Below are 27,072 nucleotides of genomic sequence, written 5' to 3' on the forward strand. Positions count from 1 at the left end.
AAAATTCATCTCTGTGCCCTCAAAAAGCTGCAGTCAAGGGAATTCATCAGTTGTGTTTCATCCTAAAGTACATGCAACTCAATTAACTCGCCGGGACGGATCCAGGACCCATCACTGTGAAAGACAATGGGAGCCCCTTGAAGCAACACATTGTATTTTGCACCCTACAGACACCCCTACAGTCCCAGAGAACTGCTTTTATATTCTGGCATTAGAAACATTTTACAGTGTTCAGAAATGAGCCTAAAGCCCCACCAAGGAGGAATTGCAGCTGCTTAAAATAACACGTCCAGAAACGCTAGAAGGGCAATTGAACCGGAGCTCTGCCAGCACTGATCAAATTTGCCTGGTCCTCCCTAAAAGCCACATCTCTGCCAGCTGGCAAAACATTTTCTAACTCCCTCCTCTTTTCAGAGCATTTCAGTTTTCCCTCTTTCCCCTCCTGAAATTATTTCAGAACCTGCTATTTATTCTGCTCAAGTAATTATTACCCACTGCAGCGGAACAAGCAGATGCAGAATATTAAATGCAGGCAAAAAAACAAACACCCAATAAACCCACAGGGTTTAAAAGCTTCTCAAAGTGATATGAGGCAGCCAGCAGCCTGCTCCTGCAAACCCCCTCTTGATCCAAGAAGGTTTTCCTACCTGCAGGCATCTCTCCTGGTCCCATGGACCCCAAATCACAGGTGTGGGTGGCATCAGTGGTTCCCATCCTCAGCTACCTCCTCTGATCCTCAGCTCTCTGCTGGTTTAAGTGCTCAACTTGGGCTTTTTTAATTTAAAAAAAACAAGTCAACGGGTTTGAGAAGAAAAAAAAAAGCCTCCAAGGGAAAGTTCTTGAATGAAAATATGAGGCTGTGCAATAGTCCTGAGTCAGAGCACGTTAGTCATGAGGGAATGCTCATTTTCACATGCCACAGAAAGAAAAAAAAACACCACCCCACGTTCTCCCTCCAAACAGAATTGTAGCAGGGATGTTCTCAGCCCAAGAAAAAAAATAATAAAGGTGTATGAAAGGACCCAGCCCTAGCTGAGTGCTTGGCTGGAAGGAGAAAGGGACTCTGCAGAACAGAACGGTTAATTGCACCTGGCAATCAGGAGCTAGGGAGTTAATTTAGGGGTGGAAGACAGACAGCAACTGCCTCTAACCCACCCCAGACTCTTCTTCAGACTTCACAACTGCTCATTCTGCTTGTCAGCAGCAGAGACATTTAGACCTCTTAGACTTATTCTCTTGCCCAGGTCCAAAAAACCAGCCTGCTCCATCAGATGGACACATTTAATAAGTCTTAGGCTGCTTTCCTTGAAAAAAGCCAATCCTTTCTGGATTGGGAAGGGATATTTTGGTATGCTATTTGTCTCCTGCAGCTGAGCCATCAAGGACTTCAATGCAGCCTCCCCTGCTCCATTTTGGCTTTTGCTACTACCACTTGCTCTAGAAAAAGCCCCTGAGCCCTTTTTTAGGAGTAAAAGAGGAAAACTGAAGCACTATTCCCTAGGTAGAAGCACTTTATTTTATAGAAGCAACAGCACAGGGAAGGAAAGGTCTGTGGGAGCTGCAGGACTCGGGGTAGGGATAAACACCATTAAATAAGACAACATTTCCAGCCCTCCAAAACTCATACCAGTTAAAATCAACTGCTAGACAAGTTCAACAATGGGGAAAAAAAAACCAGAAAGAAGCATATTTTAGTTTAAAAAAAAAAGACAACAAAGCCTCTGAGAAGCTGAAGGATGAGCAATATCCTGCCAGTGCTGCCATCCAGCCCCGAGGAACGAGCGAGAGGCCGGGGACACCTGCACCAGCTTTCCTTCTTATCCCTGCAAAACAGGCAATTCCCAGTTCTTTGAAGCACAGCTTTTCCCCTTTCACTGCCTTTCCACAGGAAATTGTTTTGTTTCTTTCATTTAAGCCTCAGCTTCCCCCGTGAAAATGAAAGGTTTCCCTCCATTCCAGCTGCAAGCTTGAAAATTCAAATGTATAAAAAAGCTTCCAGCGCTGCCTCCCTGCTCCGTGTTTTGCCTGTTAATCCAGTATTTTTAGGGAGACTCCAGAGACAAATCCAAAACTCTGGGACTTGGTTTTACAGTGTCATCTAACCTGCACCACACTGAAATGATTACGACCACATTTTAATTGGTGTTATTGTAATGAAAAGGTCTGGAGAGTTACCAGAAATCCTTCCTACCCTGATGATGAACCGACCCTCAGCTCTGCCTGATTCCTCCTCATTTTTATGCAAAGCTTTCAGAAAAAAACCCCATAAAGTAGGAATGTAACATTACACAGCAAGATTTATTGCACAACCAGCACAGCAACCTGGAAATAAAATCTCCCTGATCTATCCTTCCTTAATTTGATAAATTAAAGCACTGAAAGTAAGAACATTTGTGGTTTATTTGGGATTTATTACAGGAATAGTAGCATAGATTTTATGTCATAGAATCATAGGATGGTTTGGGTTGGAAGGGACCTTAGAGATCATCTAGTTCCACCTGTGTGTGGTTCAGGAAAACAAGAGGACACATCACAGTGTAATGACATCACACTTCAGGTGCCTACAGCAAAATCCATCATTGGAATTTGCTAATGGAATAATCACAGAATGTCGGGGGTTGGAAGGGACCTCTGGAGATCATTGAGTTCAATCCCCTGCCAGAGCAGGACCAAACCCAGGGCAGATCACTCAGAAATGCATCCAGGTGGGTCTTGAAATTCATGTCCAGAGAAGGAGACTCCACAACCTCCCTGGGCAGCCTGTCCCAAGGCTCTGTCACCCTCACAGCACAGATGCTCTTCCTCACGTTGAGGTGGAACTTCCTGTGCTCTAGCTTGTGTCCATTGCCCCTTGTCCTATCACAGGGCACAAGTGACAAGAGGTTGTCCCTGCCTTATTGACACCCAGCCCTCGTGTATTTATAGACATTAATCATATCCCCTTTCAGTCTTCTCCAGAGTAAACAGCCCCAGGTCTCTCAGCCTTTATCAGGCAGATGTTCCAGTCCCTTCATCATCCTCGTAGCCTTTGTTGGACTCTCCCCAGCATCTCCCTGTCCCTCTGGAACTGGGGAGCCCAGAACTGGACACAAGACTCCAGATGTGGTCTCACTAGGGCAGACTAGAGGGGCAGGAGAAGCTCCCTGGACCTGCTGGCCACACTGCTCTTCATGCCCCCAAGCACAGCACAAAACCTCAGAACTGGCTTAAAAGCTTCGTAAAATATTAACAAGCCAAGAACCAGACCACAAGGAGAAGGCACCATCTCCTGCCATCCCAGCAGAACTCTGCTAAGCAAGCCAAGATCTCCAATGTCCAACAAACCCCCTCAAAGGCATCCATAAAAATGGGATTTGGAGACTTCCTATCTTCTTTAAACAGTCTTACTACCCTTAAACCAGCTTAAGTTGTTCAGAACCTGTTGAAATCTGCCTTGATAAACCACAAAGAGGCTGTCATGTTACTTTTTTAGGCACTTCTGCAGCTCACACGTGCTGGTGACCAACAAGCCCGCAGTTTGATCCCACTGGGCACTAAATACCTTTTATTTTTCCCCTTTTTTGCACAGGGAATCACTTTCTTTGGGTTTCCCTGATAAAAATTCAAGCCTCCAACTCTGAAATCTCAGGAATCACTCAAGGTTACATCCCTCCAATTAGGCTATCAAGCCTAGCTGGGGTTTTCCAGACAGAGAAAGGGTCATCAATTAGACCCAAATTTGATCTGTTTTGAAAACTGGTCTCCTCGGGTGCATTAATCAAGCTGGGTTTGTATCTAAGTTTGCTCTTGGGATTCATCCCCTGCGCCTGAAACCCCCCTAAAGTTGGGAGGGATGTAAATCAGCAGGATTTGGGGCTCACACGCTCCCTCTACTGGCTCCCTCCAAGCTCTTAATTCCAATTATTCCTGCCTGAACTCTTTCCAGCAAAACAAATAATCATGATTCATTTAAAAATGAAAGCAAAAACCCCCCATGCCTGCCAGAAACGAGCCCCAAATCAAGCAAATAACAGGTTTTGAGACTAGAAAATAGAGGGGTTTTGACGAAAATGTGTGGATGTTTCTGTTGCTGCCCGAGGATAAAGTTTGCAGTGACTGTGTGGATAATTTCATGGATTTTCAGTTCTGATCCAAACCTGCCTGCAATGATTCAGCAGCAGGAGCACCTGCTTGAGAATGCCAGTCACAGAATTATTGAGGCTGGAAAAGACCTCTGAGATCATCAAGTCCATCTATGACCTGACACCATCACATCTCCAGACCATGGCACCCAGTGCCACCTCCAGCCTTTCTTTGAACACCTCCAGGGATGGTGCCTCCACCACTTCCCTGGGCAGTCCCTTCCAATGGCTGATCATCCTTTCCAAGAGAAAGTGCTTCCTAATATCCAACCTAAACCTCCCCTGGAGCAGCTTCAGGCCAGGCCCTCTGGTCCTGTCACTGGTTGCCTGGGAGAAGAGGCCAGACCCCAGCTGATCACAACCTCCCTTCTGGCAGTTGTAGAGAGAGAGAAGGTCCCCTGAGTCTCCTCCAGGCTAAATAACCCCAGGTCCCTCAGCCTATACTTACAAAACTTTCCCTCTAGTCTCTTCACTAGCCTTGTTGTCTCCTCTGGACCTGCTCCAGCACTTCAAGATCTTCCTTGAAGTGAGGAGTCCAGAACTGGACACAGGACTCAAGGTGAGGCCTCCCCAGTGCTGAGCACAGGGGGAGAATCACATCCCTGCTCCTGCTGGCCACACCATTCCTGTTACAAGCCAGGATGCCACTGGCCTTTGGGCCACCTGGGCACACTGCTGGCTCATGTTCAACCAGTTGTCAACCAGTGCTCCCAGAACCCTGGATTAACAGGTCCCTCCCAGGATATCCAGGCACTCTTCCCCAGCCTGTAGCACTGCAGGGGGTTGTTGTGGCCAAAGTGCAGGACCCAGCACTTGGTCTTGTTTCACTGTGGGAATGAAGAAGGAAGTCTCAAAGCTCAGGAAAATTAAGTTAAGCAAACATTGGGTCAAGGTCAGGGTTTAGCAGCTGGGCAACTTGTCACATTCCAGCCTCTGGTTTCTCCAACCACCATGACATGGGCTTTGGCTTAGCACACACATGTGAAGGAGGGATGGAGGCTGCACCTCAAATCCTGGGGGCAGGTCTGGGCCCCTCAGGACAAGAAGGACATGGAGGGGCTGGAGCGTGTCCAGGGAAGGGCAAGGGAGCTGGGGAAGGGGCTGGAGCGCAAGTCTGAGCAGGAGCAGCTGAGGGAGCTGGGGGTGTCCAGCCGGGAGACAAGGAGGTGAGGGGAGACCTGCTGGCTCTGCAGCTGCCTGGGAGGAGGTTGGAGCCAGGGGGGTTGGGCTCTTTTGCCAAAGAACAAAGGACAGGACAAGAGGAAATGGCCTCATATTGTATCAGGGGAGGTTTAGGTTGGATCTTGGGAACAATTTCTTCATGGGAAGGGTTGTCAGGCCCTGGCCCAGGCTGCCCAGGGCAGGGGTGGAGTCCCCATCCCTGGAGGTGCTCATTGAAAAGCCATGTAGATGTGGTGCTGAGGGACATGGGTTAGTGGCCAAGTGTGTTGGGTTGATGATTGGACTTGATGATCCTAAAGGTTTCTTCCAACTTTAATGGTTCCATGATTCTATAGTCTAAATTCACAAACCACAACATTCTTCATCATCGTTCATCATGAGCAGCCCTGAGACATTTCACCTGGAAGTAGAGACAGGCTCCAGGATACTGACTTTCAGGCCAAAAAAGAAGGATGCACTGGAAAAAGCCAGGTATTGATCTAGACCTGGTGGCCAAGGTTTCATTTAACCCCCATGCAGGGGGGTTGGAACTAGATGATCTTTAAGATCCCTTCCAACCCAAACCATTCCATGATTCTATGATTCTGGAATCCCGGGATTTCCCAGCATCCAAGAATGGGCTAAAGTGTCCCATGTGTCTCCTCTCAAGCTGCAACTTGTGCCTTTGTCCACAGAAGGTGTTCAGAAGATTTGCAGGAGTCTCCAGGAGCAGCTGCCATGGGGAAAGAACACAGCTGGGCTAAAAACAAATGCAGGAAGAGTGAACATTCAGCAGGACAGAGGAAAGGTGGCTGCTCCGTGGAGGAACTGAACTGAATAATCCCAGAATGGATGTGACAACAAAGGCACAGAAGCAGCTGCTGTTTGGTCTTCTTGTTTAAGGTGTTCTGGGCAGGTGACTTTGTGTGGTGACAAAAGGATCTGATGTGCAGCTGATGCCAGGGACAAGGAAAAGCAGAGATGCACTGAAATGTGGAGGGTGGGGAAGAAACCAGGAAATATTCCCCCCAAAATGAGGAAGTGAGTACAATACACAGCATGGTCCAATGTGAATGAACCAAAGCTCCAGGAGAACATCAGCAGCTCCTGAAATAGCAAGATCCACGTTTCCTGCAGGTTGCTCAGCACAAGTTTTCCCTGTGCATGTGTCACCCTGTTCTCCTTTAATCTAAGACACAAGAGGGTTCAACAGGGATTTTGACCTGAATTTCTAACCCACATCACAAAACTACATGAGCTGCTAAGGGCAGCACAGCCTGGACACCTTGAAGTATCTCACGAGGATGTCACCAACTGCAGACTGACTGGCTCAGGTCAGAAAATGCACTTCAAAAGGAGCTCTTATCTGGAGAAACTCCCACCCAGCACATTACCAGGGCCACCAGTGTCCCTTCCACTGAATCCCAGAGCGGTGGGGGTTGGAAGGGACCTCTGGAGATCATCCAGTCCAAGCCCCCTGCTTAAAGCAGGATCCCCTAGAGCAGATCCCACAGGAACACTTCCTGGTGGGTTTGGAATGTCTCCAGGGATGGAGACTCCACAGCCTCCCTGGGCAGCCTGTCCCAGGGCTCTGTCACCCTCAGAATAAAGAAGTATTTTCTCATATTCAGCTTTAACCTTCTGTGCTCCAGTTTGTGCCCATTGCCCCTTGTCCTGTCCCTGGACACCCCTGAGAAGAGTCTGGCCCATCCTCCTGACATCCCCTGGAGATATTGATCAGCACTGATCAGATACCCCCTCAGGCTCCTCCTCTCCAGCTGAGCAGGCCCAGCTCTACCAGCCTTTCCTCACAGGCAGATGCCAGATGAAAGAAAAAGAAGCCTTTTCACAGGTTTTTATCTGGATTTGGGCTCAATCTGAGCCTGGCTCTGCCACTCACACCCATCCTGACCCCTTGCAGACAACCCCAGATGGTGCTGCAGTCCCCAAGCCTTCAAGCTTCTTTAAGTTCAACCATAAGAGAACTCGTCAGGGCAAAGCCTGAATCAATGTTTTCCAACAAATCCTGCCATGACTAAACAGGGAAAAACAACTTCCCTCGGAGGCACAGCTCTGTTTACACAGAAAGTGGGAAACCTTTTCCAGCAGCCCTCGCTCACATCCTGTGGAAGTGGCTGGAACGGGCAAGCGGGTGAAGCTGGAACTCCTGACACCTCCTCCAAGCCCTGGAAACAGACTGGGAATGTGTGTGGGAATTCCCATGTGCTGGGAATGCATGGAAAACAGACCATCCCTGTTCTCCTGCTCCAAAGCTCTAGCTGGTGTCACTCCTCTGAAACACAAGGATTAGACACAGGAAATTTTCTGTGATTAAGGCCAGGACTGTTGAGCACATCCCTGTATCCTTTGGGAACAAACCACCCTCTCCAGAAGGTGTCCAAAGCAGCAGGGAGCAACACCAGTGCCTTGGAATCCCCAACTCAAGGGTGACACACATTCAATAGCAGCAATAAACCATCCTGATCTTTATACCAACCACAGGCACGACAGCAACGTTTGTTCTGCAGGTGAAATTTCTTCCAGGATTTCTCCAACAGCCAAAGGCTGGGAAAAATTGAGTCCCAGAGACTAAAGGCTGGGATAAACTCCAATTAAAATGACACATTCTGCCTTTAAAAGTCCACCCAAGCAGTAATAAAGCCTTTCAAACCTAAGTGCTTCCCTTAGCAGCATGGAAAAAATGCTGCTTGGGTGGAGTCACCAGCCAGATACAACATCAGGTAACACAGCAGGAAAAGTGTCTTCACCGTGTGAGAACAACCACGGGACATGATCCCACTTCTGCTGGAAGCCTGTGGATACAAGAGCTCTGGTGATCAGGATTGAATCTGATGCTGGAATTTCTCCCTCTACAAAAAAAGAGACCTTGGGAATAGCCCATGATCCCACCTGGGATGTTGCTTTCTTCTCTCCCAATTCTGAACAGCAGGGAAAGACCAACCCTGGGGAAACCCAAGGGACACAACCTCAGGGAAAGCCACTGGGATCCGATGCTTTCTGAGGGTGGTGAGAACCTGGCCCAGGCTGCCCAGGGAAGCTGTGGCTGCCCCATCCCTGGCAGTGTTGAAGGGCAGGTTGGATGGGGCTTGGAGCAACCTGGGCTGGTGGGAGGTGTCCCTGCCCATGCAGGGGGGTTGGATCTGGATGGTCTTTAAGGTCCCTTCCAACCCAAACCAGTCTGGGATTCTATTATCTTCTCCAGCATGAGCATAAGGAAAAGGAAGGAGAGATGGTGGTGGGAACACACAGGGCTATGGACATGAAGAAATAACAGGGAGTCTCTCAACTCTTCATTTAAGGTCCAGCTCAGAGGTTTGGCTCTCTAGACGGGTCAAGCCCAGGCTGTGACTGCTGCATTGTGACATCGAATCATGGAATGGGTTGGGTTGGAAGGGACCTTCAAGATCATCAGGTTCCAAATCCCTGCATGGGCAGGGACACCTCCCACCAGCGCAGGCTGCTCCAAGCCCCATCCAGCCTGCCCTTCAACACTGCCAGGGATGGGGCAGCCACAGCTTCCCTGGGCAACCTGGGCCAGGCTCTCACCACCCCCACACTCCAGAATTTCCTCCTCATGTCCAACCTAAATCTCCCCCTTCCAGTTTGGAGCCATCCACCCTTGTCCTCTTGCTACAAGACCTTGTTAAAAGCCCCTCCCCAGCTTCCCTAAAGCAGTTTGTTAAGACACTGCAGCACTGTCACCAATCTGGGCTTCAGGGGGCCACCTGTGAGGCAGCGGATGGATCCAACCCTCAGGCTCCTCTGCAGGGTGGGTAAAGCCACCCTTCCACCCAGGTGACAAATTCAGGTCAGCAGCATCTCCAATTGAATTTATTTTCATTCATGTCCCATTTAATAGAGGGGGAGACTCCCAGCTGGTGACCTGCAGCAGGAGCCAGTCTCCTCAGTGATAATTAAAGCCATTTGAAGACAAATGACAACCCTGGCTGGGTTCTCTCCCAAGCAGAACAGTCCCCCTGTCACCATGTACTGCAGACAAGCATTTCAGTTTGCACGACTTCTCTTTTGTTCTTCCCCCAACCATTACTGAGAGTTTAGGTTATGAAGAGCAAAACATTAAAGCTCCTTCTCTGCTCTCGTGGTTCCTAAGAAACGCTCCGTCTGATCTGAAAACCCAAACAGGCTTGAAACGAGACACATCCCCCCGGAGAGGTTTGGGCAGCATGAGCTAATCCTCCCGAGGAGCCCCTGCAGCGGCTGCTCAGCCCAACCCCGTTGTGACAAAAAAAATAAATCACAACTAAAGCCACCATCAAACCACCAACCAGAGATAATCAGCGAAGACAATAGGGAGTAACATCCCCAGACCCTGGCGGGCTAAGAAACAGCAAGCTGCCCAGCACTGCCGATGGAAGACAAAGCTTTCAGGAACTCAAAATAAATCTGTACGTACACACGGCTGTAAACGCAGGGAGCAGAGCGCGAGGCTGGAAGGCGGACAGAGCGGAAAGGTGGATTCTCAGGGAGCCCTTTGGAGGCTGAGCCTCCCCTTTTGTTTCTACACCCCGGAGGCAGCAGCCCCCCCTGCCAGCCCAACGCCAAGACTGATTGTTTTGGGGGCGAACCCTGAGGTTTGGGGGAAGGGCGGCGGGGTTTGCCCACCCGCAGCCCTGAGGGGAGACAGGGCTGCTTCCAGCCGCCCCGCGGCGGGCAGGGAAGGGGGCTCCCGCTTCGGGGGTCTCTACAGCACCCCGGGGGGCTCTGCCCTCACCGGAGACCTCCCAAAAGGGACTGAGGGGAGATGAGAGAGGCTCAAGCCCCCAGATGGAGGAGTCACCTCCAGGCGAGGCCTGTCCCGCCCCGAGGGGCCTGTCCCGCCGCCCCGCTCCCCAGGGACCGGGCGCTGCCCAGCGCCGCTCCCCGCCCGCCCCGCCGCGGGCAGCCGTCCCGCCGAGCGCTCACCTGCGGCCGGGCAGCTCCCGGAGCTCCGGGCCGGGCCCTCAGGGCTGCGGGGGGCGCGGCCGCCGCGTCTCCCGGGTGACGGTTCCCACCGGCGCCGCCATCTTCCCTCCCCGCCGCCCCGGCCGCGCCGGAGCCCGCACTGCGCAGGCGCGGGCCGGCCCTGCGTCACATGACCACGGAAGGGGGCGGGGAGAGGAGGGTCACGTGGGGAGAGGCGCCATGATGGGAAGGTCAGCCCTTCCGCTCTGCCCGCAGCGCGGGGGCATGGGCGCCGCCATGTTGGGAGGGTGCGGGCAGGGCGCCGCCATGTTGGGCGGGTCGGGCAGGGCGCCGCCATGTTGGGCGGGCGGGGGGCGAGGCCGCCGCGCTGCGGGGCCGGCTCTGGGGAGGGGTCCGGGCGGCTCCGCGGGGCCCCCCGCGCTCCAGACACCCCGGGAGCCGCCCCTGGGGCCCGCAGCGCCGGGCAGCCCCCCCGCCTGCCCAGCTCCCTGCCTCTCCGCGGGCCCGGCAGCCCCCGGAGCCGCGGGGGAGCGGGGGGATCCCGGGGGGGGCCCGGGAGGGTCTGGAGCGCGGGGGCCCCGCGGAGCTCTGCTCTGGAGCCAGGCTGGGAGAGCTGGGGTGTTCAGCCTGGAGAAGAGAAGGCTCCAGGGAGACCTGAGAGCAGCTTCCAGTGCCTGAAGGGGCTCCAGGGAAGCTGGGGAGGGACTTGGGACAAGGGCAGGGAGGGATGGGATGAGGGGGATGCATTGAGTGGACAGATGATGGGGGGGCAGTAGATGTGGTTTATCCTGATTTCAGTCAAGCATTTGACACCATCTCCCACAGCATCCTCGTAGATAAACTGAGGAAGTGTGTTCTTAGTGCTCAGGCAGTGAGGAGGGTCATGAACTGGTTGAAAGGAAGAAGTCAGAGGGTTGTGGTCAGTGGGACAGGATCTAGCTGGAGGTCTGTGACCAGTGGGGTCCCTCAGGGGTCGGTGCTGGGACCGGTGCTGCTCAGTATTTTCATCAAGGACCTGGATGAAGGTACAGAATGTACCCTCAGCAAGTTTGCTGGTGACACCAAACTGGGAGGAGTGGCTGACACACCAGAGGCTGTGCTGCCATTCAGGGAGACCTGGACAGGCTGGAGAGTTGGGCAGGGAGAAACTTGATGAAATCCAACAGGGGCAAGTGCAGAGTCTTGCATCTGGGGAAGAACAGCCCCAGGTACCAGTACAGGCTGGGGGCTGAGCTGCTGGAGAGCAGGGTGGGAGAAAGGGACCTGGGGGTCTTGATGGCCCACAGGCTGACCATGACCAGCAATGTGCCCTTGTGGCCAAGAAGGCCAGTGGATCCTGGGGCAGATTAGAAAGGGGGTGGTTAGTAGGTCAAGGGAGGTTCTCCTCCCCATCTGTTCTGCCCTGGTGAGGCCACATCTGGAGTATTGTGTCCAGGTCTGGGCCCCTCAGTTCCAGAAGGACAGGGAACTGCTGGAAAGAGTCCAGCTCAGAGCCACAGAGATGATGGAGGGAGTGGAACATCTCCCTGATGAGGAAAGGCTGAGGGAGCTGGGGCTCTTGAGCTTGGAGGAGACTGAGGGGCGACCTCATCCATGTTCACAGACACGTTCAGGGCAGTGTCAGGAGGACAGAGCCAGGCTTTGTTCAGTGATGTCCAGTGACAGGACAAGGGGCAATGGGTGCAAACTGGAGCACAGGAGGTTCTGTGTGAATATCAGGGAGAACTTCTTTCCTGTGAGAGTGACAGAGCCCTGGGACAGGCTGCCCAGAGAGGCTGTGGAGTCTCCTTCTCTGGAGACATTCAAACCCGCCTGGACACGTTCCTGTGTGATGTGCTCTGGGTGACCCTGCCTGGCAGGGGGGTTGGGCTGGGTGATCTTTCCAGGTCCCTTCCAACCCCTAGGATTCTGGGATTAAAACTGGAAGAGGGGAGATTTAGGTTGGACATGAGGAGGGAATTCTTTGCTGTGAGGGTGGTGAGACCCTGGAACAGGTTGCCCAGGGAAGCTGTGGCTGCCCCATCCCTGGCAGTGTTGAAGGGCAGGTTGGATGGGGCTTGGAGCAGCCTGGGCTGGTGGGAGGTGTCCCTGCCCATGCAGGGGGGTTGGAACTAGATGGTCTTTAATGTCCCTTCCAACTCAAACCATTCCATGATTCTATGATTAAGATCAAATTCCCAAAGGATCTGCCATGTTCCCAGAAGTTTTTGTGGGATGCTGGGAACAGGGGGCTGTGGCTGGGCATGGTGGGTTTTTTACAGCATGGATGGAGGGGAACATCCAGGAATAACACCCGTGGGATGCTGAACATGCTGTGGATCCAGCCAACAATGCCAGGCACTGGCTTCTTGAAAACGTGGTTCCTGTTTCCTTCTGGAAAAGTCCCAGAGGATGGGTATGAGCAGCCCGAGGTCGCTGCTGTTTCCTCCTGCTCCCAGGGAGGACACACTCGACCTCCCGCCCCTCTGGCTGCCGAAAGAGTTGAAATCCAAGGATCTAAATCCCCGCTGAGCACTGAACAGCCCGTGAAACCCACCAGAGCTGCCCGAGCTTCCCTGCTGGGTCTGGGGCTTGGCAGGGGAGGGGCAGGGCGGGGACACACCCGGGGTCACCTCGGGATTCTTTTTGAACTGGGAAATTTCTGCTTTCATCTCATTTTCAGCAGCCGGTCGCCACCTGCTGGCGGCTCGCGCCTCTCGGGCAGCGTTTTGGGGGCAAGTTGAAGGATTTAGGGGCAGTTTCTGTGCCTCCCTGTGCCAACATTCTGTATTTTTAGGAGACTGGAATTAAATTTGGCAACGAGCAGAATTCCATGCAACCCTCCCCAGCGAGACTTCTCCCCAGAGTAGCACCGCGGTGGGGTGAACATTTTTGGCTACAAACTCGGTCAAACGGAAGAGATTTAAGGTTTATTTTGGGAGGGATTTGAAAGGTTTGGGGCTGAAGAGTCGCTGTGGAACCTTGTGCTCTGATGGGGCTTTGGTGGTGGCTCCGGGGGGCAGCGGGAGGAAGAGTGTGCAAGGGGAGTGTGCAAGGGGGGGTGCAAGGGCAAGTGTGCAAGGGCAAGTGTGCAAGGGGAGGTGCAAGGGGGGTGCAAGGGCAATTGTGCAAGGGGAGGTGCAAGGAGATGGTGCAAGGGGATGGTGCAAGGGGGGTGCAAGGGCAAGTGTGCAAGGGGATGGTGCAAGGGGAGGTGCATGGAGGGTGCAAGGGGGGGTCCAAGGGGGGTACAAGGGGATACAAGGGGGGTCCCAGGGGGGTGCAAGGGGGTCCCAGGGGGGTGCAAGGAGGGCACTAGGGGGTCCCAGGGGGGTGCAAGGGGGTCCCAGGGGGGTGCAAGGAGGGCACTAGGGGGTCCCAGGGGGTCCCAGGGGGTGCAAGAGCCGCTCTCCCGTTTCCTCCCCCCCGGCCACCGGCCGGTCCTCCCGCCCGCCAGGGGGCGCCCTCGCCCCGCAGCACGTGGCGGCCCGCCGCGCCCACCGCGCATGCGCCGTTCCGTCCCGCCCGGCCCCGTGTCCCACAGTGCGCAGGCGCGGCGGGCGCCGCCCGGGCCGGGGCGGTGTCTGCGCATGCGCCGGGAGGGCCGGGGCGGCGGGGGGTGAAGATGGAAGATGAGGAGGTCGCCGAGAGCTGGGAGGAGGCGGCCGACAGCGGGGTGAGGGGCGGCGCGGCGGGCCCGGCGGGGCCGGCGGCGGCGGGGCCGGGAGGGGCAGGCGGTCGCTGGTGGCCCTTGCGGCGGCGATGGGGCGCGGCGAGGCTGCCGCGCCTGCTAGGCCTCTTAAAGGGGCCGCGGCCCCGCTCCGGGTCAGGGGCTGCAGCCCGGCCCGGCCCGGCCTTCGCGCCTCTTGTGCGTCCCTCGGTGGCGGGGCTGCTCGGGAGCCTCTTTCTTCCCGGCCTTGCGTCCCTGTGTTCCACCCGGTCCCCAAACCCCGCGGTTTCTCCCCCCGCGCGCGGGCCGGGCAGGGCGGCCCGGGGCCGAGCGCGGAACAAAGCTCCTGCCGCCGGGAGGGCTGTGGCAGGTGCCGAGGGGATGGTGGGAGGCTTGTTCCCTCTGCTGAGGGGCCGTGATGAAACGTGCCGCCCTGGGGTCACGCTGCAGCTCGCAGGGCCCCTGGGCAGGGGCGGGTGGGCTGCGCTTGATGGGCGGTAGCAGGGAAACTGGTTTCATCGGGGGTTCATAGCAAAAGTCCTTTTCTCCCCCTTGCTCGAGATGAATGTGCTGCCTCATTAGGGCAAAACGTGGGGAGTCAGCATGGCCTAGTGCAGCAGCTGAAGATCTGGCAGGGAGGGTGGACATGGAGCTCCTGGAGAGAGTCCAGAGGAGGCCACAGAGATGATGGGAGGGCTGGAGCAGCTCTGCTCTGGAGCCAGGCTGGGAGAGTTGGAGTGTTAAGCCTGGAGAAGAGAAGGCTCCAGGGAGACCTTAGAGCAGCTTCCAATGCCTGAAGGGGCTCCAGGAAAGCTGGGGAGGGGCTTGGGACAAGGGCAGGGAGGGATGGGATGAGGGGGATGGATTAAAACTGGAAGAGGGAAAACTGAGGTTGGACATGAGGAGGGAATTCTGTAGTGTGAGGGTGGTGAGACCCTGGCCCAGGTTGCCCAGGGAAGCTGTGGCTGCCCCATCCCTGGCAGTGTTGAAGGGCAGGTTGGATGGGGCTTGGAGCAACCTGGTCTGGTGGGAGGTGTCCCTGCCCATGCAGGGGTTTGGGACTGGATGATCTTAAGGTTCCTTAAGCAGTCTGGGACTCCATGATTCTTGCCTACTTTTAACAGCCAGCTCAGCAGCTGGAGTTTCCATCCCGTCTCTCCTGCCTGTTGCCCTTGCAAAACAACAGGATGGTTTTAGCAGGAGGGTGGGTGGGTGATATGTGAGGTGTTCACACCAGCATGACCAGAGAAAGGAAACTCTCTCTGTCAGGTGAACTCCTTTTTTAATAAATTCATTGCCCTCGTTAAGGATCAGAGGGCAGAGGGCTTTGTAACCATGACTTGCTGAGAAGACCAAATGTGATTCTGCTCAGGAGATTGGGTTACAACTGGTCAGGGAGAAGGGAGCAAAACAGAGCCTGTAACTCAATGCCCTCCCCGAGCAGCCTGAGGGTGCCAGAGATGAACTGGCAGCACAAACCAAACTCTCCCCCTCTCCCATTCCCCATGCCAGGAGGCTGGAATCATGGGAAGCCTCTTGCTGGGCAGTGCAGTTAATTCTGTCATTCCATGAAGGGCCAGAACTTGTGTCTCAGGAGCTGATGATAGTTGGGGCCTTGAGTAATGGTTTAAAATTGTTGGGCTGCTCCAGGCCCAGCCAGTTGTTGTCCTTCCTCTTTGTCCTTTCAGCTTGTACCTTTTAGGTGTTTCTTTAAAGCCCTTGGAAGGTTTTTAACTGCTTTTACAGGCACCCAAAGCCCTGACAACTGCAGTAAAAGTATCTCAGAGGGAATGTTAGCAGGAGATCCGTAGTGGGTTCCTGGGATATCTTGCCTGCTTCTCATAGTGGAGTTTTTAAATATTCCACCCAGAGGGAGTTCCTTAGGACCTGAAAGGTGTCAGCTTTTCAGTGCTGGGCCAGAAAGGACATCAAATCCTCAGTGCTGATCCGTTTCTCTGCATGTAGTTTCTAGGTGTTAGGCTGCAAACTTCTAGTCTAGACTTTCAAGAAGGTGTTTCTCAGCAAGAGGCAGTTCTGGGCTGGCCAGAGACACCGTGGTTTCCTACTTAGTAATATCACTTTATTGTTCCCTTGCAGATCTGTCTCTAAACCAAGATCTCATTTGGTTGAGGGAAACCCCCCAAAAAAACCCCTCCTAGACCTGCTTTGGTTGGTCAGTGAAATAGCTGTGAAACATCCTCAAGTGGGGTTTTTTGGTCTTCTCTTTGTCGTTTAGTCTTTGTCACCAGAATTACTCAGTGTTTGCCAGAAGAAGGAGCAGTTCCTTGGCTCTGGGGCCATGTGCCAAGCAGATGCCCTCTGCTCCAGTAGCTTCACCCACCCCAGGAGTCCTGCAGGCACAGTGGACTTAATGCTGCTGCCACAGCACCTCTAGATCTGTGTCCCCTAATTCAATCTTCAAAATGCCTGTGAAATGAGATTTTGATTGTCTGTGAGTTATGGATGGAAAACCAGCATGTGAGTAATGAGTGAGTGGTCCAGGTTGTTACACAGACCCAATCTGGGTCAGTGAGGGTTAATAAGACTTAACCCATGACTGGTTTGTCTGTCCTGTGGCCTGGTTGCCTGTGGGGAAGATCACAAATGAGAGGGATATTTGTGATACCTGAGTCTATTTACCTGCTTCAACTAAGAATTAAGCATCAGGTGGGAAGCTGGGCTCCGAATCCAAGCCCTCTATCTAGGGTCACAGGTAATTGGCAGCCTGGAATTGGCACCTTCAGCTGGTGATCCCTTCACTAACTCAAATTTGAGTGTCTTAATTAGTAACTTATTTCAAGTCAGAATCTGTGTAGATCAAAGTAATAATCTGGCAACCCCCAAGAGTTTTGTAAAAAATCAGTTAACTCCTCATGTATCCTTTTTCTTTCTACTTGAGTTTGCTGATGGACAGTTGGGCTGTTGGCTCCCTGCTGGTACCTCAAACTTCTCCTTGGTTTGGGTCCCTTGGTGAGACCACCTTGGGTCACCCATCACCAGCAGGAGGAAAAAAATAAACCCCATCATTTGATTACTCCTCCTTGGGGAGGATGTGAGCAGCCCAGCATGGGTGACTGAGCTTTGTGCCCTGTCTATGGGGTTGGGGGGTTGTCACCTGCCTGTGTCGTGGTGCTTGGTGAGGACCCTTCACTTCAGGTTTGCCAAAAAATAGCCCTTTTTAAAAATAATTGTCAAATTGGTCAGTGTGTGAGTGGCAGAGAGGGCTGCCCCCCTTGGGTTCCAGCCCCCTTGGGTGTCACCCCCCAGCAAAAGCAGCACATTTTCTGGTGGAACTCAATGATCTGAAAGGTCTTTTCCAATCAGAATGATTCTGTGGTGACAAAAGGCTGAATGGAGGGATTTGGCTGTGATTTGAGTTGCTAAATATGATCAAAGTACAGAGGAACCAGGAGGGAAACATTTCAGAGTATAACACTGTGACCTCCAGTTTGCTCACTGCTTCCAGAGGAGGAGTTTGGGTGTGCAGGAACTGTGTCCTGCTGGAAAACTGGGAGGATAACAGCTGACTTGGGATGCCAGGGCTGCCAGGGTGGGTTTTGACTTCATAGATCAAAATGATTGTGGTAAAACTGGGACTGAATATTTGCTTTAGGTGTTAGTGAGTGGTTGGAAAAGGTCTTGAAACTGGGAAATGGAAGTTTCTCTTGGTGGTGCTCGGTGTTGCTTAGGCAAAGGTGGATTATTTGATGGGAAAAGTGATGTTTGGAGGTTGGGAATGAACAGGCACCTCAGCAGGGTGAAGAGAGTGTAATTTTGGGGGAATTGCAGGAAGTCCTTGGTGGCCCAGCCTGGGTCACCCTGGAACCAGCTCTGTTTGGTTCCTGCTCCACAGACCTTGATGAACATCTGGATGTTCTGAGTGACCCCAGGCAGGGCTGTGGGGGCAGAAGGCAGAGGTGATCCTCTGGATTACAGGATGTACTGATGCCTTTGTGGAATAACATGGAAATGACAGGGATTTTGGTAGGTTTTAACCTCTTGTTTTTTTCTGGAATGATAAATTCCCAACCTGGATCTCTGAGCAGTGTCTGTGTGACCTGCTCCCTGCAGGAGGTGTGAAGGGTGGGGAGGAAGAAGGAGCTGCCCCAAAGCTTTCCATCCCTCCAGAACATGCCTGTGCTGGGAATACCATGTGGTGCCTGCCAGGCTTGTTCCCAAAAATACTCTGGTGTCTGGTTTCTCAATGCCCGAGCTGCTGAGGGGCGTTACCTGTGCTGGAGGATGTAAACACCAGCACAGCTTGAAGACATCGGTGGCTTCCTGGGGTACAACCCACTGCCAGGGCTGAACAGCAGCACAGCAACAGGCAGAATTAATTAATGGAGCAGCCTGATTCCCAATAGCCTCAGGAATTGGGGATGTTCCAGTAATTAATAGAAGATTAATTAATCTCCAGAGGAAAGAAATAGGTAGTTAATGAGGAGTCAGCTTGGAGGTATCTTAGGACTGTCTGCTTCTGCTCCTCATTGACGATGGCTTTGGTGAAACTGTGGGTCAGGTACCTGGAGTTGAGTTCTGAGGAATCAGGAACTGCTTGGGAACCTCAGAGGTTAAAAGCTCTTTTTGTTTTCTCCTGTAGAACATCAGCCAGGCCTTGAAGTTTATCTCCTGCCCTTTAGAAAATGCCAGGGTGTCTGATGGGGCTTTTAATAAGCAGACAAGGCTTCTTTTTTGGTGTTGGTGTGGGAGGATGCAGCTCCAGCCTTCATTCCCTCTTTCTGGGTTTGATCTCTCACATTCTTGGAGTGAGCAAGGGCAGAAGGTTGTGTTGAGGAGTAATCTCCAGTAAATACATCAACAAACATGGTTAATGGTTTTCTAGAGCTGCATATTTGAAAGGCTGTCAAATATCCAGCACAGCTTCCCCTGCTGGTGACTGTCCTGCTCCCATTGCTGCAGAGTTACCTCATCTTGGAGGCAGAGGGGGGAAATTTGCTCGTAGCCTCGGGGATCTGTAGGAAGCCCAAGTCTCTGCCTTCCTTCAAACGTTCAGTTGGGGTTACTCACTGAACTTAAAATAAAAAAGAGCCATTAGTTGTCTCATTATCCCTTTTCCTGGATCAGCAGAGCTCGGTGCTGCTCTTATTTAGTCAGTTGACAGAGTCTGTGCTGGCAGCGAGGGGAGGGGTCATTCTTCATACGTGTCCAACGTGCTGCAGTTATTCCAAGTTCTTCAGACAACAGCTCCAGCTGACTTGGGTCTCTCTTTGCTTTGCCAAACAATGGTGATCTGTAGAGACACTCCTCCTGAAGGGCACCTTTCTACGGTGTCAGGGGGAGCACCTGTCTCCAACCGTTGGTTATTTAGGACCTTGGGAGTGTGGGATGGAAGCAGCAAGTTTGTGTGTTAGTGCCTGTGTCTGATTGCTTTCCAGGAGGGATTTTATCCATCCTTTTATGTGCTGCTGTTTTCCTCAGGGTTAAAGGGTGGGAAGGATGGCTGGGATGGGGCTGGAATTTAGTTTCCATTACATCCTCATCTACAAATGCAGCTTAAATGTCAAAGCACAGTGTCTTCTTCAGGCTATTTGTTTGGGTCCTTTTTAGTATCTAGACATAATAGCACTAAAAATAGTTTGTTGAGATTCTTTGCTAATCTTTGGGGAGGGTGTCTTGAAGGGGAGGGGGGGTATAAATGAGGCTTAGTTTTTGGTTATATGAATATGTCTGGGAAATCAAAGCTAGGAGAGCCTCCCAAGAAGATTAATAACTGGTTTTTGTAGGATGTGACCTGCCCAGCTCCTGGGTACGAGCAGCGAGATGTCCTCGGCCTCCAGCTCTCACTGCCTCCTCTGAGCTCGTGCCTTTGGCTTCTTGTAGCTCTTCTGGCACTTGCCCTGTAAGTCAGCTCCTAATTTTATCTCCTTCCCCACACAGCTTGCTGACAATGTGACAGAGCCCTGGGAAGGGAATGACATCAGGCCCACAGATCCATCCAGAGCAGTGGCAGGGACTTTTTTTTTAATTAAGAATAAGCCCTGTCGAGGTGTTTCCGTGTCAGGCATGTCAATTTGTGCATCCCTCTCATGAGCTGGGTGAGACTGCTCATGTCCTGGGTGGGTTTTGCAGGTTATTTAGAGCTTCCCATTGGAACTGGTGATGCTCTCCATGTTCCAACACCTCCATACCTCCAGTTCCAACCACGGTGGTATTAAACACCCAGAGGCTGCAGTTCTAGGAGGGAGCCATGGTTATTGATTGCAGGTTTGTACAAAGCTGGGTTCCCAGTGCCTTCCCACAAATCCAGCCCCTCAAAGGAGATTTCCCATGGCATATTTACACACAAACTATGAAGTTAGGAAGCTTTCGAGTCCATCCTCCTTCTAGTGATTCGTTAGTGACTTACACAGTGTTATAATATGGTTACATCAGTATTCATACTATCAGGCACACTCAAGGGAAGGGTCTTCACCTGGGCAGGGGTCTTCCTGACCCAGGGGTGTGATTTTTACTATTATAAAGACATTATAATGAGCTAAGTTCACCAAAGGACACAGTACCCCAAGCTCTATTGCTCCAACTGCCCAAGACTGGTTCAGCAATCAGTCTTCTTGATTTTGGTTCTTCTTTATCACCTGCATTCCTTAGGTCCAATTATCCCTACGGACCTCAAGTCTTTCTCTGCCAAGTTGGTGATTTACATGAGACACCCTTAAAAGCTCTTGATTAATTGCCTTCTTCAATGCCAGGTTATTTCAGGGTGTCCTTGCTCGGGGCTGTGGTACCAACTGTGTGCCTGACTGCAATTTTAGATTGTATATATACATATATATATATATATATATAGTACACCTGACACAAAATAACCACATCATTCTACATTTCTGAGTTATTTTCCAACACTACCACATCAGGAGGTGTGTGTGAGCTGCCTTTTGAGGCTGAGCATCCACTCGAAACACAAAGAAAGACTTTTTCTTCCTGACTGGAGGCAGCTGGAATCCCCTCAGCAGCAACAGGAATTCAGAGGATTGTGCAAGACTGAGGGTTGTTTGGATGGGCTGAGAGGGATCCTTGTGTTTGTGGTGGGGATGATTGGTTCAGATTAGTCTGCCAGAATTTCTACGTGTGGAAGGAGCCTCTTGGTTTGCAGAGTACACAGTGGTTCCAGCAGGGGTTATAACTGGGTATTTTAGCTGCCTGTTCCATTGCTCCTTGGTGAGGAGCTCCCCAGGTGGAGCAGCTGTTGAGCCTGTGGGCTCCTCAGCCAGGACTGGCACTTGCAGAGGGATGAGAGGCAAAAGTACTGATGGATTTGCTAGAAGTGGCCTGCACAGGAGAAGGAAGGAGTGAAACCAACTGTCAGGGGCTCGTCTGGGGAGGGATTTGAAGGATTCCTTGGAAAGAGTTTGCATGTGTTGAGCAAAGGAAGGAGCTTGTTTGTTTTTCTGGTGGGGGAAGCTGCAGGTTCTGGCGTCAGAGGCTGCAGTGGGAGGAAGGTGGCACGTGTGAGGGTGTGCAGAGCCATCCAGCTGTGCTGGTGACAGTGACATTCCTCAGGGTGTTTTTCAGGTGCTGAGGTTGAGCTGACGCTGTGCAATGACAGGATCTCACAGTCCAATGTAGGAACTGGGACTTTAGCCCCAGGACTGACCAGCAAAGCCACCTGGAATGTAGAAATGTGGCTTTTGTCAGAGCCATCTCCCCTCTGCCAGGGAGGAGAGAGGTGAGAGCAGAACTGAGCCTTCCTCCTGGCTACCGTGTGGCTTGTCACACCTTTGTGCCCTGCCTTGTCACCCTGCTGTGCCCCATGGCCCTGCTGCCCCTGCTGAGGGACTCAAGGCTGTGCATCTGGTGGCAAACACGAATTGAAACGAGTTGAGGTGCTCTTGAGAGTCCTTTCTTCCCTTCTCCACCCTGTCTCCCCCACATGCTGCACTGTTTAATAAGGGATACTTAAGGAATCTTCCTTCCAGTCTGTCACTTCCAAGAGGTCCCAGGAAGCCGTGGTTAACTATTTGAGTTTGAAAAACGTGTTTTCAAGACTCACCTGTAGCAGGATAGAACCTCTTCTGGTGTGGGGCAGGCCAACCCTTTCCCCTTAATTTGACTTTCTTTGTTTGCCACCGACTGCTCCGCGCCAGGATTTCCGTTTCCCAGCTGCCTGTTCCCGGCTGTTCCTCTGTCTTTGGACAGGAGGCAGCTGATGTACATTTTCCTCTGGCTTCCTGAGCTTTGGGATGGGATTTTCCTCTTGGTCCTCTAAAAGAGGAAGGAAACTGCAGGTGTGTTGGCCCTCCACGGGAGGCTCAAGCTGTGATCTGGCCTTCACTTGATGCCACATGAAGCCTCTGGTGGTTTTGTCTTTAAAAATCATCTGTCACCTCCCACTGTTGGTAGAAAATTCAACCTCCCACCCACCATTTATCTTCCCCAAAGAGCTGAGAACCATTCCCTCTAGATGGAGGTGACTGGGCTGGTGGCCTGTGTAGCTCTGTGACCAAGAGCAAACACTGTGGTCGAGCATCTTGTAGTGCCTTGTGCTTTTCCCCACTTTCCTGGGGCACCAGGGAATTGCCATGAAAACCAGTTTCCTCACCTGGTGGTGCTGGGGCTTTTGCCAGCAGGGGCGGCTCTGCTTGCAGTGAGCTTTGAGCAGAGTTAAGCAGACAGCCCTGAAAGTAGAGCAGCTTCGTGCCAGAAGCTTGGAATTTCCTTCAGTGTTTCCAGGTGAAACCAGAACAATCCCAGCTAGTTTTTTATTATTATTATTTTAATTCTTTTCCTCTTCACTGATGGTTAAACAAAACACTATTTCAGAGGCTCTATTAATAGCATCAAAATGGAGAGAATCTAAAGGTACCAGCGAGGTCGGGAAGGTTTCCTGAAGAGAGACTAGGCCTGAAACCTGCCCTCATTTAGCAACATTTCTCTGGGTAATTACTCTGATTGCAGAACCTGAACACCTCTGTGGGGCAGGTGCAAGCCCTGGGCAGAGGTTGGCACACTGGAAGCCACGCTCTGCTGCTGTTCCGGGCTGATGAATCCTCCTTTCCGCCGCTGGGTGACTCGGCAGAGGGAAGGGTTGGTGCAGTGAGGTTCAGCTCTGCCCTGATGGCTCTTTGGGTGCGTGTTGGGCAGGGCAGGGAGCTTCTAGTGCAGGAGGTTATTGCAGCAGGAATGCAGCCCTGCCGGCCAGTCCTCTGCTTAGCTGCAGGCTCTGGGGCTGAAATCCAGCCTGTGGACTGATGTGGGTCGCCCTGGCTGGCTGCTGCTGCTGCTGCTCTGCCCGAGAGGTTTGGCACTGGTTCCTGCTTGGATCTGGGAACATCTTGCTGCATATTCCCATGGCTCTTCACCCTCAATAGCACCTTCTTGCTAGACAAAGCCCTTACAATGAAAGATGAGCACCTTGCAGCTGCCCTCTCACCAGGAGAAGTGGGATCCTCAGCCTGCTGTAGGTCTATGGATGGCTCTGGTAGAACAGACCTGGTGGCTTCTCTTCCCTCTGCATCTCCATGTGCAAAGCCATCACCAGATGGGGACACACACTCTCTCTGCCCCCTTTGTAGTGTCACTGTAGGGAAGAGTGACATTCAATGTGTGCCTTCAGGCTCCAACCCCAATCTCTGGTCGAGCCTTCAGGTTTTTATGTTTATCTCCTTCCTTCCTAGGAAATAGACCGACGGTTGGAAAAGAAGCTGAAGATCACACAGAAGGAAAGGTAACAATGCTGTGTGGTTTGGGAATGAAACTGCTTTTCCTGAGGTGCCGTTGGACATCTGAAGGCCCGGGGAGCGGGAACAGTGGGAAAACAGCTTCACTGGGAGCAGAGCGTGTTGGGTCTGAGCTCAGAAGGAGGGAATTGCAGCGGTGCCACTAGGTGGCCCTTGGACTCCGCAGCAGGGCAGCAGAAAAGCTTCTTGAGAGTGATTTTATTTCAGAGCCGGGTCTTCCAGACGGGATGTAGCTACAGCTTTGGGGAAGCCATTTAAGAAAAAGACACTCAAAGGAAGAAATGGGTGAGTCAGGTAATCCCAACTCCTGGCCCTAAATTGGTTTGCCATGTCTTGCATCAGTCAGGCTTTTCTTTTCCTGCTTACTCTGGGTTGGGGTGGGGATTATGTGGTGTTGTCTTCTGGCAGAAACATTTCTGATCAGCCTGTTGTTGTTTTATTTCCCCTTTGATTCTTAGTAGGCCACTTCAAGAGTCATGGTGGAACTTCTTTGGGACTTCCACACAGGAAAGGGACCATAAAAAAAAAAGGGAGATGGGTGAGAATAAGCTGAGGCTGGTTCTGTGGAGTGAAGTGGCAGGGTTGGAGTGGAAGACTGGGTGTCCTGGTGAGAGGAGCCCTGAAAGTCCTTGCAGGGGGTGGAATCAAGGTGTTTACACCTCCAACAGAAGTGGGAAAACCTCTGCCCAGTGTCTGCTTCCTGTTCCTTTGGTCCAGTATGAAGATGTCGAATGCAGCAGGGACTGGTTTTCAGGCCCTTCCTGAGCGAACCCGCCTGCTGCTGTAGTTTAGGGTTGCAAATATAACGAGGTCTTTAATAATTACAGGCTGCCTCTTAATCACAGCAATGACACCTGCCTGGGAGGAATTCACCCGCCGAGCGAAAAACGCGCCGTAGGGAACGGGCACCAACACGTGTGGTTTTATCTTTTTTATCTCTTCAACAGCAGAAAGTCCAAATCGCCTCCTAAAGTGCCCATCGTGATTCAGGACGACAGCCTTCCTGCAGGTCCTCCCCCCCAGATCCGCATCCTGAAGAGACCAACCACCAACGGTGTCCTCAGCAACCCCAACTCGGCCAGCAGGCCGGCCTTCCCCGTCAAGTCCTTGGCGCAGAGGGAGGCAGAGTACGCGGAGGCCCGGAAACGGATACTGGGCAGCGCGAGCCCTGAGGAGGAGCAGGAGAAACCCATCCTGGACAGGTGAGGAGCCCATCCTTGGACAGGTGAGGGGCCCATTTCACGTTGGTGAGATCAGCCTTTTATGCTGCATCATCTGTCTGAACGCCCCTCACAAACATCTTCTTGTCAGGAGGAGGAGGAGCTCCTTGGAGGGTGAAGTGAGGCTGGGAAGGAGAATAGAGTGCTCTGTTAGCAAGCAGGGCAGCATAAACCTTGGAGTCAAGGGAAGCACAAGTGTCTGATAAGGCCATAAAGGTTGTCTTAGACCCTTGGGAGAACATGCTGGAGGTATAGAGAGGAGTGGGGACAACCAGCATTGTCCTGGTGGGACATACCCTCCTCTTCCCTGAGGTTTTTGACTTCAGGGACCTGCCGTGTTTAGCCAGGAGCACCCCTGAGTCAATGCAGGTGATCTGAAGACTCTCTCTGTGCTTGCAAGGTGGGTCTCAGCTCTCTGGGAGCAAGACTTTCAGATCTTTGGAAATTCTAATTTTGGTGGCATTTCCCATCCCAGGGAGCAGCGTGTGACAGTTGTCCTGTGGCTCTGACTTCCCACCGAGGCAGCACAGGAGTGTTGGTGGGAGGCATCCATCTTGCCTCCTCCTCTCATAGAATCCTGGAATGGTTTGGGTTGGAAGGGACCTTAAAGACAAACTAGATCCCTGCATGGGCAGGGACACCTCCCACCAGCCCAGGCTGCTCCAAGCCCCATCCAACCTGCCCTTCAACACTGCCAGGGAGGGGGCAGCCACAGCTTCCCTGGGCAACCTGTTCTAGTGTCTCACCAGCCCCACAGGGAAGAATTTCCTCCTTCTGTCCCACCCAAATCTCCCCTCTTCCAGTTCTAATCCATCCCCCCTTGCCCTCTCACTCCAAGCCCTTACAAAATGTCCTTCCCCATCTCCTCTTCTCCCTGCAGGCCGCCGAGGATCTCCCAGCCGGAAGACACCCGACAGCCCAACAATGTGATCAGGCAGCCCCTGGGTCCTGATGGTTCCCAAGGCTTCAGGCACCGCAGATAGAGGTGGAAGTGCTGCTGCCCACGGGACAGACTGGAGCAGAGGCAGCTCCTGGTTGATGTTGCACTGTGACCCCCCTTGCTCTGCCCACTGTGACCTTCAGCCCCCGCGCACTGTGACCTCCCCGCGCCACCCACTGTGACCGCTCAGGGCTGTCCCCGAGGAGGACAAAGAGGGGAGGAAAAAACACACAAAAAAAAGAGGGAAGTGGGAGGGGGACACGATGGCAAAGGGGGATGTAGAGGACTCGGGGGGGGGGGGGTGCTGGGAATCCTGTGTGTGCCACTGGGGCGCCAGCAATAACCTCGGTTGTACTGGGAACTGGGGATTTCAGGCAAACAAACCCAACAAATCCCACCAAATGGGAAAAGCTCAGACACCCTCATGGCTTCCAGAGCGAGTTCTTTTTTCCAAGGAGCTCTTTTTATTATTATTTTATTTTAATTTTTTTGCTGTTTTTTTTTTTTTTTTTTTTTCCTGTCTTACCAGCTCGAGGGAGCTCGTGGGAAGGGTTTGAACTGTTGGTGTTCCTGCAGAGAGTTGGTTCAGTGTTGGAAAAGGCTTTTTAGGAATTCTCTGTGACTTCACAGCTCAGCTTTGGCACGTTCTTGCTTCTCCTCTAGTTTTCCTGCTGCTGAGCACCTGGAAGTGGATTCCTGGGATATCCAGGCCTTTCCCAACCCCTTGGGAGCTGGTGGAGTCCAACCACCTCGTTTACGTCTGTTAAAGCTTGGCTTGGATTTTCTGCTGGCTTTGAGGAAAAAAAGCTTAAAATCCATCTTTTTATTTTTCTGTTTGGTTTTGGGTTTTTGGTTTTTTTTTTCATATTTGGGGAGAAGGGAACGTGGCCGGATCCCGTGGAAATGCCAGCTGAGTGGCAGAGAGAGCTGGTCAGTGGAGAATTAGGTGAGGAGAACAGCTGGTACCACTCTGGTCCATGGAATAAATAAGTGGCCAGGAGCCCCTCTCCCTACGGCTGGAGCTTGGGATGATCCCAGGATCCAAGCCCCCGTGGCTTAAGGATGGAGCGACGGCTCCCAGCGATCTCACGGTCACGGTACGAGCTGCCCCCGGAAATCCCAGACGTTGGGAACTACAATAAAGCCTGGATGATTCCCTCCTGTCTTCCTGGCAGCAGCTGGCTCCCCGTGAGGCTTCAGGGATGGGATTTTTCCTCCTCCATCTCCTGGGAAGAGGACAGGGAGGCTGGAACATGGATGTTCCCCCCCAGTGAAGCTGACCTACCTTCATATTGCTTAATCTTGAGGGACAGATGAACACTAAATGCCCTCCTTGGAG

The 27,072-nt window shown here is 52.5% G+C and overlaps 2 protein-coding genes across 3 annotated transcripts in view; one reads left to right on the forward strand and one right to left on the reverse strand.

The window, feature by feature from the left end:
* The window catches only part of FBXO42 (F-box protein 42), a 53,345-nt gene extending 42,998 nt beyond the window's left edge, over nucleotides 1-10,347 (reverse strand). Inside the window, exon 1 of the mRNA XM_051637448.1 lies at nucleotides 10,227-10,347. The gene's annotated coding sequence lies outside the window, so the exon portion shown is untranslated. The remainder of the gene's footprint in view (nucleotides 1-10,226) is intronic.
* A 3,429-nt stretch (nucleotides 10,348-13,776) lies between these two features.
* Nucleotides 13,777-26,020, forward strand: SZRD1 (SUZ RNA binding domain containing 1). 2 transcript variants are annotated; one of them, XM_051637417.1, is made up of 5 exons: nucleotides 13,777-13,881; nucleotides 23,511-23,560; nucleotides 23,781-23,858; nucleotides 24,521-24,775; nucleotides 25,674-26,020. In XM_051637417.1, exons 1-5 carry the CDS (start codon nucleotides 13,831-13,833, stop codon nucleotides 25,774-25,776), a joined length of 537 nt encoding a protein of 178 aa, XP_051493377.1. In that variant the 5' UTR covers nucleotides 13,777-13,830; the 3' UTR covers nucleotides 25,777-26,020. The 2 variants fall into 2 exon arrangements, with proteins under 2 accessions (XP_051493377.1, XP_051493379.1); XM_051637419.1 differs by lacking the exon at nucleotides 23,781-23,858 and having other exon boundaries at nucleotides 25,674-26,019.
* Nucleotides 26,021-27,072: the final 1,052 nt, after the last annotated feature.

Source organism: Apus apus, chromosome 20, assembly GCF_020740795.1.
Source record: "Apus apus isolate bApuApu2 chromosome 20, bApuApu2.pri.cur, whole genome shotgun sequence".
Lineage (NCBI taxonomy): Eukaryota > Metazoa > Chordata > Aves > Apodiformes > Apodidae > Apus > Apus apus.